This window comes from Puma concolor, chromosome B3, assembly GCF_028749965.1.
Source record: "Puma concolor isolate L17-30 chromosome B3, mPumCon1.1.hap2, whole genome shotgun sequence".
Taxonomy (NCBI): domain Eukaryota; kingdom Metazoa; phylum Chordata; class Mammalia; order Carnivora; family Felidae; genus Puma; species Puma concolor.
This window is the reverse complement of record NC_141672.1, coordinates 140,480,922-140,496,299: the sequence shown is the minus strand read 5'-3', so window position 1 is coordinate 140,496,299 and position 15,378 is coordinate 140,480,922. Positions and strand designations below refer to the sequence as shown.

Below are 15,378 nucleotides of genomic sequence, written 5' to 3'. Positions count from 1 at the left end.
TTATCTATGTGGAGGTCTACACCTTAAAATACTTTAGAAAGGTCAGGTGCACCCGGGATTAGACTTAACACATATCTATTAGGCACTAACCACTTCCCAGACTCTGTGATAAAAACATTCAAGAAGAGAGTCACCAAAATAACTGCCTGGAAGCCTTGACATAAGTGGAGCTCACAGCCAAGTGAAAAGAAGATGAACTTTGCAACCAGGCCCATCAGAGTTTAACCCCTGACTCTGAAACATCAGTTATGTGGTTGACCTCGTGCATGCCATCCAATCTTTAGCTTCTGTGGGTTTTTTCATCTGTAAAATGGGAGTAAGATTTGTTTCATAAGTATAAAAAATCAAAATTAAAATCATACTTTTCTCCTATAAGATTGGCAAAAAATTAAAAAGGTTGATAAAATGCAGTGTTGACAATGGTATGGGGACAGGTACTTTCACCCACCGGTGGTGGGGATATATATTTGCACATTTTCTAAATAATCTGGCGGTAATATGTATCAAATATGAAATATGCATAACATTCAACTCAACAGACTGCTCTGAGAACTTATCATAAGGAAACAGCCAGAGAAATTCACCAAGAGAATAATAAAAATATTTCCCTATTATTTATAATGGAGAATTGTTTAAATTCATTAAAAGCTCATCAATACTATGACATTGCTAGTTTAAAAACTAATAACACCCAGAGCTCCTGGGTGGCTCAGTTGGTTAAGTGCCTGACTTTCGCTTAGGTCATGAACTCGCTACTGGTCTGTGAGTTCGAGCCCCATGTCGGGCTTTGTGCTGACAGCTCGGAAGCTGAAGCCTTCTTCAGATTCTCTGTCTCCCTCTCTCTTTGCCCCTCCCTTGCTCATACTCTGTCTCTGTCTCTCAAAAATAAATAAACATTTAAAAATTATTTTAAAAAACTAATAATGCTGCTTGTATTTTTTTCTATAGCAAGATGTTTTTAGCTTATAAACTATATTATAAAATACACGATTTTACTTAAGTTTATATATGTGTGTGTGTGTGTGTGTGTGTTATTAGGCATATATAATATATAATATATAATTATATATAATTAAAAAGAGATAGTTGATATACTTGAAGCTGTCAAGTTACAAACGGCTAATGAATCTTCTCCAAGTTGACAATAGCGTTGATGTCTGGGAAGCCTGATTTGGGAAGCACCCCATGTTGGAAAATTCCAGAAATGCTATGTAATTACCAGAGATGATCATGTGAACAATGTTCCTTGAAGTAATGCAATGCAATAGCCTTGAATTTGGGTGCTTTTTAATTTCTTCTTTCAGCTTCTTCTCAACACTGGAATTTTCTACAATAATGATGCATCATTTCTTTTTCTGGCATCAGAAACCATAAAAGAAACCATTCTACTTTTTGGAAACAAAGAAGTCACATGTATACAGGAATGAGCCTGATGCTGGTCCCTGTCTAGAACTCAGCTAATGGATGCTTTGTGCTTGCTTGCTTTCTTTTTTTTTTAAAGGGGAGGTGGCACTCTCAACTTTTTTTTTTTAATGTTTATTTTTGAGAGGGATGGAGGGAGGGAGGGAGGGAGAGGGGGAGGGGGAAGGGGGAGAGGGAGAGGGGGAGGGAGAGTACCCAGGCGAGGGGCAGAGAGGGAGACAGAGGATCTGAAGTGGGTTCTGCAATGACAGCACAGTGCCCAACACAGGGCTAAAACCCACAAACTGTGAGATCATGACCTGAGCCGAAGCGGGATGCTCAACCAACTGAGCCACCCAGGTGTCCCCGTTCTTACTTTTCACCAACCATCTCTGAGCTCTCTGCCCTGTCACACTGCAGCTAAAGTGCAAATTACAATGCTCAGACTCCCTTGCCAGTTGGCCTCCTGGTAGGTTCTGCCAACAGGAGGTACTCCAGGGAGAGAGGAAGGCAGGGAGAAGAAGAAAAGGACACCCCCTGCCCCTGCTTTCCAGTTCCAGTTAATAAGACTACAGCAGCAGCGGGCAGCTGGTTCAAGCTCTGCATCCCAGGCTGGAAGGTACCAGCATCACTGTCCTCTTGCAGGTGACAGCGGTGGGCAGATACATCCCCTTGGCATTCAGACACAGGTCACTCTACCCTCTTCCACCCTCTCAGCTGTCCCTTCTGGGCCACTGAAGCCCTTGCCAGGTCAGACCCCTTCTCAGAGTTCCAAACACCAGCCTCGTAGAGCCCTCCAGCTGCCGGCTTCCGGTCACTCCACCTCTTCCCCCTGCTCCCACCCCCTTGCAGGTGGTCCCTTACCCTGCAGTTATTAATCTCTCGGCTTCTTTTGTATCCTTTTTTTAAATTTTAGACTTCTGCCATCTGTTTTGAACCAAATCTCATCTTTTGAAACATCTAATATCTTGGCTGTACCATGGACCATTTTCATAATGAGAGAACAATAAAGCTATTTTATTTTTTGATGTCCCAGTTTTTCTGAGCATAACCCTGAAAACATATCTATTGTATTTATTATCTACTGTTCCCTTAGGAAGTTCTCTAAGTATGACTGCCTTTCATCCCATTCACCAGTCTTGGGCATAGATACTTTCTCTCAATCTCAATAGCATGGCTAAAACAAGAAGAAAGCCATATTAACACTTTACTAAAGAATAAATGATATAACAGAAGATAACTACTTGCAGGGGTCCCTGGGTGGCTCAGTTGGTTAAGCGTCCAACTTTGGCTCAGGTCATGATCTCATGGTTTGTGGGTTCGAGACCCACCTCGGGCTCTGTGCTAACAGCTCAGAGCCTGGAGCCTGCTTCAGATTCTGTGTCTCCCTCTCTCTCTGCTCCTCCCCCATTCATGCTCTGTCTCTCTCTCTCTCTCTCAAAAATAAATAAACATTAAAAAATTTTTTAAAAGAAGAAGATAACTACTTATAGAATATTTAAAATTGATTATTGGTAGAAGTGTTCTCATTCTCAAGTAGCCACTTAAGGGATTCCTTCTTCTGGCTTCCTCCAAATGGCAGATGCCATTTTTCCTCTGTGACCTCTGGTTAGACCACAGTTTCTCCAATTTCAAGCTCAGAGGAATTGTCTCTTCTCCTTAAAAGCCCATTTTCCAGACATCTTTTATTGTTCCATGACCTGCTTCTTTTCAGGATGCTTGACGATAGGAATAACCAATCCAGTCAATGATTACATTGCTGATACTCACAGGGAACTTTTATGGACAGTAGCACAATGGATCACAGTACAAATACTAAGTATGCATTAATCTGCCATGATCTCAAGACCCAGCAGACAAACCCCCAGGTTACTTGTATGATCGCGTGCAGGTGGGTTGTCAGCCCAAGCAGTATCTGATGTGGAACTTCTCACCAGTCTGTTGTCTGGGATTCAGTGAGTATTTCCCATTCTTACTTGTGCAAATGGAAGCAAATAATAAAATTACATACTTACTATGGCCCATTTTTTTCAAATATAACTGATCTGCAAGATCCCAAAGCCTGAGAACTAACCACTACTAAATGTTACTATATTGAAGAGATTTGAAATGCATTAAAAGGTTAGAGTTGAGGCCATCTTAGAGGGAGCCCTGAGCATATCAAAACAGGAGGGAAGAGACATGGATCTGCCCACGCTGAAGTGAGCCCAGTGGAGATAATTATCAGTCATTGTGATCATGAATAGTCAGCTGCACCAAAATATACCACAGAATGGGCATGGAAACTCCACGACGAAAAGTATTCAAAATTAGCTGGGTGTTGCCTACCGCCAAAAGCTGGCAGCAACAAGAAAGGATATATTCTCCAATGGAGAAGGCTGGCAGGACAAGGCAATGTCGAGGTCAAAGACAGGCTGGAAATTCAGATCCCATGAAAGAAGACTGAGGATGAGTCAGTTCATTCATTTGGGGCCCAAATCACAGAAAGCTGCAAGGCTGTGTCTTGGTTTTTCCCCAGAACACCGGATATGAAGGTCCAAGTCAACAAGACTAATTTCGGAGACCACATGATTACAGTCAGCAGGGCTGAGGCTATACTTGCTTCTCCATCCAAGGTTGGGAAGAGCTGGTCGACCAAAATGAACATGGGCTACAGAGCTAGACAGAGTGGGTTCAAAGCCCAGCTGTGCCACAAGCTAGCCATATAACCTTGGGCACAGGTGTCTGTATACATCCATGTACACAAACACCTCAGTGTTTCAGCTATCTAGACAATTTCTCATGCCATTTCTGACTTGGATTAGCTTTTTAATATGGGATAACTCATTTTTTTTTTTTTACTTCTACTTTCAGTTTCCTTAACATTTGAAGGACTGGGACCAAATAATATACATGAACTCTCCTAGCTAGAATATTTTAAGTTTTTCTTTGTTTGTTTTTTCATTCTAATGCCTTAAATCCCTACAGAAAAGTGGTATGGGACAGACAGAAGTTCTTGTCCTGTCTCTATAACACCAGCTCCTCAAACTGCACCCAAGACTTCACTCCTGTGTACTCAAGTTTTCACATCTAGAAATTAGATAAGAAGACCTGCTTTTTGGGGTCATATTTACAATTACATAAGAAATCTATGTAAAAGAACAGGTTCTTTCTTGGCCCATAAAAGGTCTGAATGATTTTTTTCTTTAGGTAAAATCTGTGAGTTCTCTTATTGTAGTAAAATAAAGCCTTTACAACCCACAGTGGAGTAAAAGAATATTGGCACTAACTTTAAATGGTCCCAGATAGTTTAAATTGTCAAGATTTTTTATCTGATTTTTATAGTTTCATTTGTTTCCCCCAGAGCATTCAGCTATTACTTCTTAATACCTTGGTGTGTTTACTCATAGTATGCCCTCTGCTCTTTATTGTTGTTTGTTTCTGTTCCACAATGGCCTTGAAGAAGAAAATCAAGTTGGCAGAGTTGTATATATACTAAGAATCAATATACTCCGATTCTCCTGTGAATAAAATGCCGGGCTGTGTGTTGACTTTATAAAAATTATTTTGCCACTACATTCAACCCAACAACAAAAGTCCAAAAATTGGGAACCATGCTAGATTTCTTCAACCCCTCACTTATATGCCATGCCAACCTATTAAGCAATCACCTTCCTTTCCCCATGTCACACTCTGATCAAGCCACCATTATCACTTCTGCCCTGACCCAATTTGTTGACCCCCTGGTCTTTTATCCCATGTAGAAAAGAATGATGAGTCAATGATCTTCCTGAATTACTTAGAACTCAGCCCAATTCTATATAATCAACCAGGCCAGCAAGATGGTAGGTTGTTTCTTTTGGAAACCATCTTTATATTTTGTTTTTCTGTTACAGACATGCGTTGCTAAGAGATCTTTGCCTTGGCAAGACCCACAGTATTTTTGCTGGAAAACCCGGGCTTTGTCTCTCTGACCACTGTTATCAAAACCTCTCAGCCATCCTCAGAGGCTCCATTACCATTGCCACAAAAGGAAACTACTCTATTTCTACACATTCTTGCATTTTCCATGGGGGCCCATGATTATTTGTGAAGAAGAGTACAATGCAGTAAGTTAAGTACCAAACTCGGATTTAGGCTCTCTAATCTTTATGCAAAGATGGTTTCTTTGCTGTTCAGACCACACACAGTTCAGTTCAGTTACCTTTAAGAAATCTTTTAGTTAAAACGCATCCCGAGAAAACTGTTGAAGATCGGTACATCAGAAACAATATCACCTAAGCAACCTTTAGGTGAACTGCATTAAACTCAGAGAGGACTTCATATGGGGGTGTTAAGGTATGTAAAAGGGGGATTCAATATTACCCATGGGTATCCCAAGGTAATACCGTATTAAGTGTTTGAGGTTCACATGGCAAAGATCAAAGCACAGGAAAACACAAAACCACCTAGTGATGCACAGCAGAACGGACATGCCCTGAAATGGAATGTCAATCACAGAAGAAGTTCAAATAGAAGTTCAATGAACCATGTCTGGTAGGTTTTAAGAAGGCTTCATGAGCTGAGACCTTTCAGTGCTTTTACCGCGAGATGTTATGCCTCCATTGCAGTCTCAGGTCTTTGCTAGTGATGTGCTATGACCTGTGGATTTCCTGTCAGTAGAATAACGCTATGATTTCCAAGTCCCTTTCAGCCAAAATTGTTGGAGTGATCCAAGTGATCTATGACATGCCTTGAGCTCCATGATGAAAAGATGTCACGTTAAAGGAAAGGGTAATTTTAGTCATAATAAATAATGGTAATGGTGATGAATGGCGGTGTCACTGAGAAGTAGTTGGCCTGCCATGAGGGAGTCCAAAACAACCAGATGCAAGACAAAAATGTGTCCAGGCCAGGAGGATGCTCTGTGACTGAGACCACATTAACCTTTCAACCAAAGACCTGGATCAAGCCCCTGATTTGGAGGTGTGAGCAGTTGAAATGGAAGAAACTACATTACTTATCCCTGAGTTTGAATACTGTCTCAGGCTTATGAGACATTTTCCCAGACAGATTGACAGGGAGCATGTTACCTTATTCTTCCAACAGAAGACAAAAGTGAGTAGGTCAGGAGAAGAGCCAGATTCCAACTAGGGTTATAACTCTAAACCCAGTACTCTTTCCATTCTCTACTAGTCCCCAGACAATTCAATGGAAAGAGAAACTTCAGAAAAGAGCCAACTTGGATGAGAACGTGCTGAAATGGGATCACGTCCCTCAAGATGGCTTGCATAGCTGTTTTCCATCCGTTTAGACTGAGTGAGATTGCTAGTGAAATCCTGGGCCCCTCACACAGGGAGGAGTCACTCATTAATGTGCTAGACCTGTTCTCTGGGGCTAATGTAGCACGTGGCAGGAACCCACTGACTTCTGTTGGACCAGAAGAGAACAGTGCTCTAGAGTTTTGTCCAGCTTGAGATCTAAGAAGGCTAATTGCTACCAGAGGCCTAATTAATGCTCTTGACTGGAAAGGCTTGGTGTCTTGCTCCTCACATGTACTTGAAGGCCAACTGGTCACCACAGGAAAAGAGGAAGGACCCTGCTCTCAGCCCATCAAAAACCTCCACCAAAAGCTAGGGAGTCTGGGAACTAAAAAACCAGGAAACTTGCTACGAACAAATGAATCACTTCTTTGCCTTTTTTTTTTTTTTGTATCTATTAAAATTTTATTTTTAAAGTCTGTAGCTTTGACTTGCTTGCATTTTGGCATAGTTTAACATATTTTATCATTTGGAATGTATTCTGATCCTCTTTTTATATTTTATCATCTTTTTATTTCTATTTTTTTAACTTACCAGTATTCTTTTTTGTGCTTATCCTTTGAAGCGAGTCTATTCTCAGCTGTTTAACATGTACTTCACTTTTTCCCTTAAAGAAATTAATTACTATTTTATCTTTCTTAAAACAGTCTCTTTACTTAGTTGAAACCATTTTAACTTTATCTCTTTGAAATTTTTGTTTTCTTTTTTATATATTTTTAATAATTCTCATTTTATCTCATTTCGCCTTTTAATATTGCTCTATTTTCTCAGTTTTCTAAACTTTTGCTTTGCTTCTTCAATACTGACATTTTTTTTTTTAAGTAGGCTTCACGTCCAATGCAGAGACCAACATGGGGTTCAAATTCACAACACTGAGATCAAGACCTGAGCAGAGGGGCACCTGGGTGGCGCAGTCGGTTAAGCGTCCGACTTCAGCCAGGTCACGATCTTGCGCTCCGTGAGTTCGAGCCCCGCGTCGGGCTCTGGGCTGATGGCTCAGAGCCTGGAGTCTGTTTCTGATTCTGTGTCTCCCTCTCTCTCTGCCCCTCCCCCATTCATGCTCTGTCTCTCTCTGTCCCAAAAAAAATAAGTAAACGTTAAAAAAAAAAAATTTAAAAAAAAAAAAAAGACCTGAGCAGATATCAAAAGTCAGATGCCCAGCCGACTGAGCCACCCAGGCACCCCCAATACTGACACTTAAATTAAAAGTTATTTTTTAATTTATAGCTTCTGCAATTATTCTCCTTTTAACTAAAAGGAAAATAATTTCTATTTATCTTATGTTCTGTTTTTCTCGAAGAATACCAATGTCCATTCCTATAGTAAAATGAATCCTCTGTGACCACAGGAAGAGTCTGTAGTCTCTTTCCCCAAGGGTTGAGAATTTGTGAATGTTAATCCTGCCGCCCCTATCCACCAGCAGTGGGACCTTGGGGACGTGCTCTGGTATCTGGGCTTCAGCTCATAAACTCTGAAAATGCTGCTCCTTCCAAAAGACCTCATCAGACACTGGACTTCATCTTTCCTGTCAATGTGATCTGAAGGCATGCAGGAATGCCATGAGGAGCACCATTCCTTCCATCTGCTTACACAGCTACTTTCAACCACACAATCATCCCATTCAGATAAGGTGACACCCTTACTGGACCTGTATGTAGAATCCAGTACAATACAACTCAATAAAGATTCCTCTGTAGTAAATATTAGTAAATAAATGAAAGCACTGGTCTTAACTGTGAAGAAATCAGAATCTGAGTTTTGACTTTGCCACTGTTCTACCATGTGACCTGGGCAAATCACTTGATCACCATGCACACTAATTTTCTCCTTTAAAAAAAAAAAAAAGATTGTTAGATGGGATTATTTCTTAGGACCCCTCTGGCATTAAGTGCCTATTAGTCTATGCCCTTCTATTCAAAGGAAACCGATAGGACATCAATGTGTGTGGGGAGTACGTTGTTATTTGTACCAGCTAACAGAAGCCCAAGAGAATTTATTCCTGCCAGAGTATGTCCTCTCCAATCACACCCACTGAGAGACACAATGTGTTACAATGGTGACATACATGAGGACCCAGTTGAGCTGGGTGCGACATACTTGCCATTGATGACACCATCGGGATTGAGCATGGGGATGACCTTGAAAATGAAGTTTTCCCTCAGGAGTGTAGCCACAGGGTCACTGCTGACCAGGAACTCCAAGGCCCCCTTCATCACCCAGCTGGCATTGCTTTCTCCTGGGTGCACTCGGGCCGTGATCACCTGGCATGGACGCTGCCCTGCCAAAAAAGGAACACAAAAAAGTTAAACCTAAGTATGCTTTCTATTTCCAACAAGATAATCTCCCAGGGGCCGGAATTACACCTGACTGGCATGAAGTCCAGAATAGGCTGATTGTGTCCCATACATATCTGATCTACACTTATCCATTTTCCATCTGTCTCTCTAGTCTGCAAGACTCAAGAAAATACAAAGTTAAAGCTCAAGGCTGTTATCAAAAGCACAAGTACTTAGTGGCATGAAAAGAACACAAGAAGCAGATTTTATCAAGATCACCAAAGGAACAGTTAACTCTCTAGAATCCAACAGCGTGATGCTAGATGTCGCAGATCTGAAATTAAATCTTATCTTCATACTTATCAGTTATAAGACCTTGGGTGAATAATTTAACTTCTCATCTGTAAAATGGGGACAATGATACTGATCTTGTGTGGTTGTTATAAAAACAGAAAGATGTAAACATGGCACTTGGAATACCGCGTGCCATTCACTACACGTTAGTTTCTTCCACCTCAATTACGACGTCTGTGGGTACAAGGGTCCCTCTCATTCCCCAGTAGAAATGGGATTCAAAGATAAATCTTGTGCTGGGAACTTTACGTCTGTAAGACACTCAACTCAAACTTTGAGAAATGTTTAACAAGAAGAAGCACCTGGAATTTCAATCATGGAATTACAATACTTTCCTTTCAGAAGGGAACAGGAAAAGACTCTCTGCCCAATCACAAGGAGCATATTGATCTGAAGAGACTGTATGGAGAATGCATTGATGAGAGAAAGAAGGGCTTGTCTTCCTTCCTTTGTTGATAGAATACATCTGGACCATTGTAATGTTGAGGTGTATTCTGGGACCACATCTTGGCTCAGATGAAAAGCGTATTTTGATTGATTAATGGTGTCTGTCCACCACTGGGGAAGGAGGGGAGAAAGTGTGGCATCATACCAGAAATTCGCCATATCTGCTCTAACCCCTTGTCCGATTTTATGTGTGTATGTGCATGTTTCTGACTCTCCTTTCCTTTTGTACCCTCACCCAATTCCTGATTGCTTCTCAACCCACTTGGATGACAAGAACTAAGCATTGTCCAAGTATAAATACCCAGCTATTAAGCAGTCTAAAAGTTAAACTAGTCATTTCCTTCCATATCATTCAAATCACTGAGTTAAATATGGCTTTTCTACCCTTAAACAGTAGCCTTTTTGAGGGAACAGACTGTGTCTCCAATTCTGTACATTGAAAGCCAAAAATGAATAACACTCAATAACAGAGCTCAAGAACAGGAAATCATGAATTATATTACTATTATCATCAGTTAAGACAAAAACCACTATCTGTTGACAACCAGTGAGATCTAGGCTTGAGGAGCAGGGATCAGTACACTTTTGTCAACTATGGTGGGAGCAGGTCACGTCAGCCCATTAAAGATCATTTATATATTGAGGATAATATTTGGTTGTTTTTCCCTAAGCAGGTGTCTTGAGCATATTCCAGGAAGTACAGGAGCCACAGAATATAAAAAAATGAATAAAATAAATTTAATAAATAAAAATAATAAAAAGTTTTAATAGTCCTTGCTACATAAGAGGCCATAGCCTTTGCCAGTAGTGACAAACACGGGCAAATAATGAATGGTAAAGTGTGCTAATGAAAGTGTACATAAGGTACCAAAAACAGATCTGACAGAGAGGGAAGGATGTTTCCAGAGCTGTGATGCTATTTGAGCTGAGTCTTGCAGAATGAGTATCACCCTACAGGAGAGAAGGTAAGAAAGCATTTTCTAAGCAAAGAAAAAGATACATGCAAAGAACACAGAAAAGCAAAAATTAGGACATTTAAGAATAAAGGAAACAAGTGGCTGAAACAAAGGATTGAGGATGGTAACACATGGATTTAGAAAAGTAGGCTGGGGTCAAACTAGTAAGGTCTTCCTAATATATTTAGGGATTTAGACTTTATTCTGTAGATCAGAAGTTCTCAACCATGGAGTCAGCGTCTCATTGGTATGCTATGGTCAGTGATGGGGTCTACTGAAGAATCAATACTTAGTGATAAATGTGTAAATGTTTGCTTGTGATTTTTTAATATATAATATATATGCATACATATACTATACACCTGGCACAAACTGCTGGTTGTCTGTCCCATAGCCTTTCTCCCCTTCTTTCTGACTACCAGACCCAATTCTGGGGGTGAAAGGATGTGCCTAGATTCAATGAAAGGATGTGCCTAGATTCAATGAAAGGATGTGCCTTTCAAACACCAAACCTTTTGGATCCTCTTGTAGGGAAGGGTGGCCATGTGACAGAATCATGGCCCATGAGATGTAAATGGTAATAGGGGGTAAATCTTTCTGAAAATCTGACTGAAAGGGACAGTTTCACTTGGCAAATCTGTCTTAGTCTTTGTCTCATTTCCCTGATCTTCTTCTTCCTCTTGCATTAAACATAGATGTGATACTTTCCGGTGGGAAAGTCCACTTGAGAACCAAAGTCACATGCTTTGTGACCATAAACACAGAAAGATCCTGGGTTCTTGAAAAATTCCTTAAGTAGCTACGCTACACCACCATGAGCTTCTTCACTGCTTCTGGATATTTTGATATGTATGTTCCAGGAAGGAACATGTGAGAACCACTACTTTAAGAAGCAGAGAGTCCATGATGATTTTCAGCAGGAAAAAGACATACAGAAGGCTGTGCTTTATGAAATCATTCTGACGTTATTGTAGACCATACATTTGTTGAGTCAATAACAGAATGGTCTGTTGAAGTAAAGAACAACTTTTAGAGCTGTAATTTCCAGAGTTCAAATTCCAGCCCCACCATTGTCTACAAAATGAGTTATGGAAGTTTCTGATGAAATTGAGTATTGGATGGGGTGTCCTGCAGCTAAGACTAATGATTTGCTAACTGGAGCTTCCTAAATAAGCATATTGAGAGGGGAAAAAGAGATATACAGTTAGCTAGCTGAGCAGAGCTGAACCTAACTGAAGGCCAACTGGCCCCCTATATCATTTGCTCGCAATCACATCTCACTCTTTCCAAAGCAAGTCGTATTGGCACTCCAATAAAAAGCTTATTGAGAAAGAGCTTTGATGAATTCGTACCCAATCAGCAGCCTATTTTCAGTTCTATAATTCCATATCACTCTTTTTGTGGTTTTTGAACTAAGTTCATTTACAGCATATTGAACAACAATAGTAAATGCTCCCAGCCCTGCAAGAAGAAATAAAAAATAGCTTAAGCTCTTGTAAATTTCCAATACCAACCGAACACCCTCACTGTCTGTCCCAGTTGTCTTCCATTGCCTGATACCCAGTACAATTCAGTGCATTAGTCAATAAACCAAATGCAGCCCTTGCAAAGAGATGTCCACAACGTCCCTTTCCTCTGGAGAGTCAGGTTGATAATCTGCTATATTGTAATACACCACAAGACCCAACAGGCTGTTCTGAGCATCCTGGGGAAAGAAGAAGAAAATGGGGAAAACAGTGGGTTCCTATGAAGACATAAGCAGCATTTTAGCCATTCCTAGTTGATTTTTCTCTCTTCCCCTCTGTGATTTAAGGCAATTTTATAGCTGTATTGGTGAGTTAAACTTATGAGACCATTGAGTTGCAGCAGCAAATGGTGCTCCAGAGAACTCATAACAGACAACAGCTGTAAATAGTATGTGACACGCATACCATGTGTTTTTTCTTGTTATTGACAATTTCAGTTTTAAAAATTCATTTCTGCTTCGGGTAGGGCAATGAGTATCAGGTATCTGCATTTTTTTTTCTCTGCAATTTATAAAATCTATTCTGGAGGTCACCAAAATCTATGGGGGAGTCATGGTTTGGCAATATGCTAATTCTTAAAGCTTGGTATTGAATTTATGTCAGTGGTAATAACATCTGTGAAAAGAGGTTAGAAACAAGTAAAGGATTATATAATGTCTAAGAGATATCAGGCTCACGGCCAGTGAAAACCTGAGTAAGAAGTGAAAACACGTGATGACAAACATGTGCACCCAACTCTATAACATCCACCCAGTTGTTCCTTTTTTTACTTTCAACAATATGTATTAAACTCCTACTGGAACTCTGCAAGGTTCTGGAGATTCCAAGAGAAATAGTGGTTTTTGCCCTCAGGGAACGGATAATAGTCTGGTGGGAAAGACAGGCACACAAATAATTATGATCCAGTGTGATCAGGGACATTTGTCAAGACATTTTCAAAGCACAGCAGATGCTCATTACATTACTTATAATAATATGATCAGCTGGAAATGACTTAAACGTGCACCCACAGAAAATAAGTTAAGGAAAGAAAACATAAAACAGAATACTATGCAACCTTTAAAATGGCACACAGATCTCTTTCTGTGGACATTAGAAGGTATCTGTGACATAATGATAAGTGACAAATATAAAACCCAAGTAAGAGTTTCATCATAGTCGATCCCATTTATGTGTAGTTATAACATTTACTTAAGGTTATCTATCTATACATAGGACACATCTGTGGGTGGAGGTCATCTTGGTAATTTTTATGTCTGGTATGTCCCTACATAGAATGTTCTCCTCTTCAGAGAATGTTAATCATATCTCAATTTTCACAAAGGCAAAATATTTGCAAATAGTAAAGAGAGGAGAAATAGGAAAGAAATGGATTTTCACAGAAGAGGTAATATTGGATCTGGTTTGTCCAGGTTGAGTAAGAGTTTGCCAGATGAAGAAAAGAAAGGAAGAAAGTCATACAAAAAGGCTAAGTAGATGCATTTGCAAAATAACAAGGTCACAGAACACGTAATGCCTGAAGAAGAGCAAAGTGATGGGATGTGGCTGAAGTGCGAGCTACGAACAAGGTAAAATGGGAGTGAAGCCACAAAGCTGTTTGCACCTGTGTCTGCAGACCCATGGAACCAATGCTAATGAGATTGGAAACAATCTTGCAAGTTGTGGAAGCCCATGTACACAATCCTCAGGCAAGAGTATGATGGGACAGGAGTTCTCAATGGAGCTGAAGACGCAGATCCTGGGGTTAAGTGGTGGGAGAAATGGCCAAAATAGTAGATTGTGATTTCCAAAGTCAACTACCTTGACCTTCACTCTGGAAGGGGGTGAGGAAGGAGGCAAGGAAACAGACATGGGAAAAAATGTCAATGACAGAAGATTCCTACAAAAGAGAAAATCTGAAAATAGGCATGGTGGAAAATTATTATACATTATAGAAAAGACTAACGTTTCCCACCAATGGTGGCATACCATGTACATTTTCTGCACTGTGTGTTCCATCTCTTTTTTAATTAGCTTTATTTATAGTATAATACAACTTCAATAAATTTCACCAATTTCAATTTTACAATTCAGTGAATTTTGACAAATACATTCAGTGTTGTAAAACCACTATCATCATAATATGGAGCATTATTACTGTCACAAAAATCCCCCTCATTCTCTTTTTCAGGCAGTTCCCTCACCCATCCCTAGCCTCTGGCAACCAGTGATCTACTTTCTGTCTCAATAGTGTTTGTCTGCTCTGGAGTTCCATCAGAATTGATTCATATGACTTATAGCCTTTCTGTGTGGCTTCTTTCACTTAGCATTAATGCTTTTTGAAGAGCCATCCACGTTGTTGCATGCACATGCATCAATAATCTGTTCCTTTTAGCCAGGGATTTACATTCTAGTGTGCCACAAAGCAATGGATATGCCACCATTGGTTTATCATATTATGAATAAAGCCGTTATAATCACATGTTTTTCTTTGGAGTGAATACCTAGCTATAGAATTGTGCATATTATGGTAAGGTTAACATTATAGTAAGTTACTAGAAGGTGCTGTCAAATTGTTTCCCGAAGTGTCTCTACCATTCTGCATGTTCACTGGCAATGTTTGAGAGTTCCAATGGATCCACATACTGATCAACTCTTAATATCGTCAGGCTTTTTAATTTTAGCCATTCTAATGGGGAGGTACTAGTGTCTAATTGTTGTTTCAATTTGCATTTCCCTGATGACTAGTGATGTTGGAAACTTCTAGTGGTATTTTTTTTTTTTTTTTTTTTTTTTTTTTTTTTTTTTAGCTCTTTCCATACCTTCTTAAGTAAAGTGCCTGTTCAAACATTTTGCCCATTTTACAATCAGGTTGTTTGTCTTATTACAGTTTGAAGGGTTCTTCATATATTCTAAATGCAATCCTTTGGCAGACATGTTCAGTAAATTCTCCTCCAAGTCTTTGCTTAGCCTTTCATTTTCTGGACTATGTATTTTGAAGCAGAAAAGTTTCTCATTTGATAAAGTCAAACCTATGCACTTTTTTCTTTTGTAATTTGGATATTTTGTGTTTCATCTAAGAAATCTTTGCCTAACTCAATGTGATAATAGATTTCTTCCATAAGATTGAGTCTAAGTTTTACATTAAGATCTATTTACA

The 15,378-nt window shown here is 39.8% G+C and overlaps 1 protein-coding gene across 2 annotated transcripts in view; it reads right to left on the bottom strand.

Moving 5' to 3' along the window:
• Positions 1-15,378, bottom strand: part of AGBL1 (AGBL carboxypeptidase 1) — an 862,602-nt gene that overhangs the window by 551,077 nt on the left and 296,147 nt on the right. For both annotated transcript variants that reach the window (XM_086711500.1, XM_025918486.2), the window contains exon 18: positions 8,778-8,958. In XM_086711500.1, the coding sequence (XP_086567626.1) occupies positions 8,778-8,958 (181 nt within the window). The remainder of the gene's footprint in view (positions 1-8,777; positions 8,959-15,378) is intronic.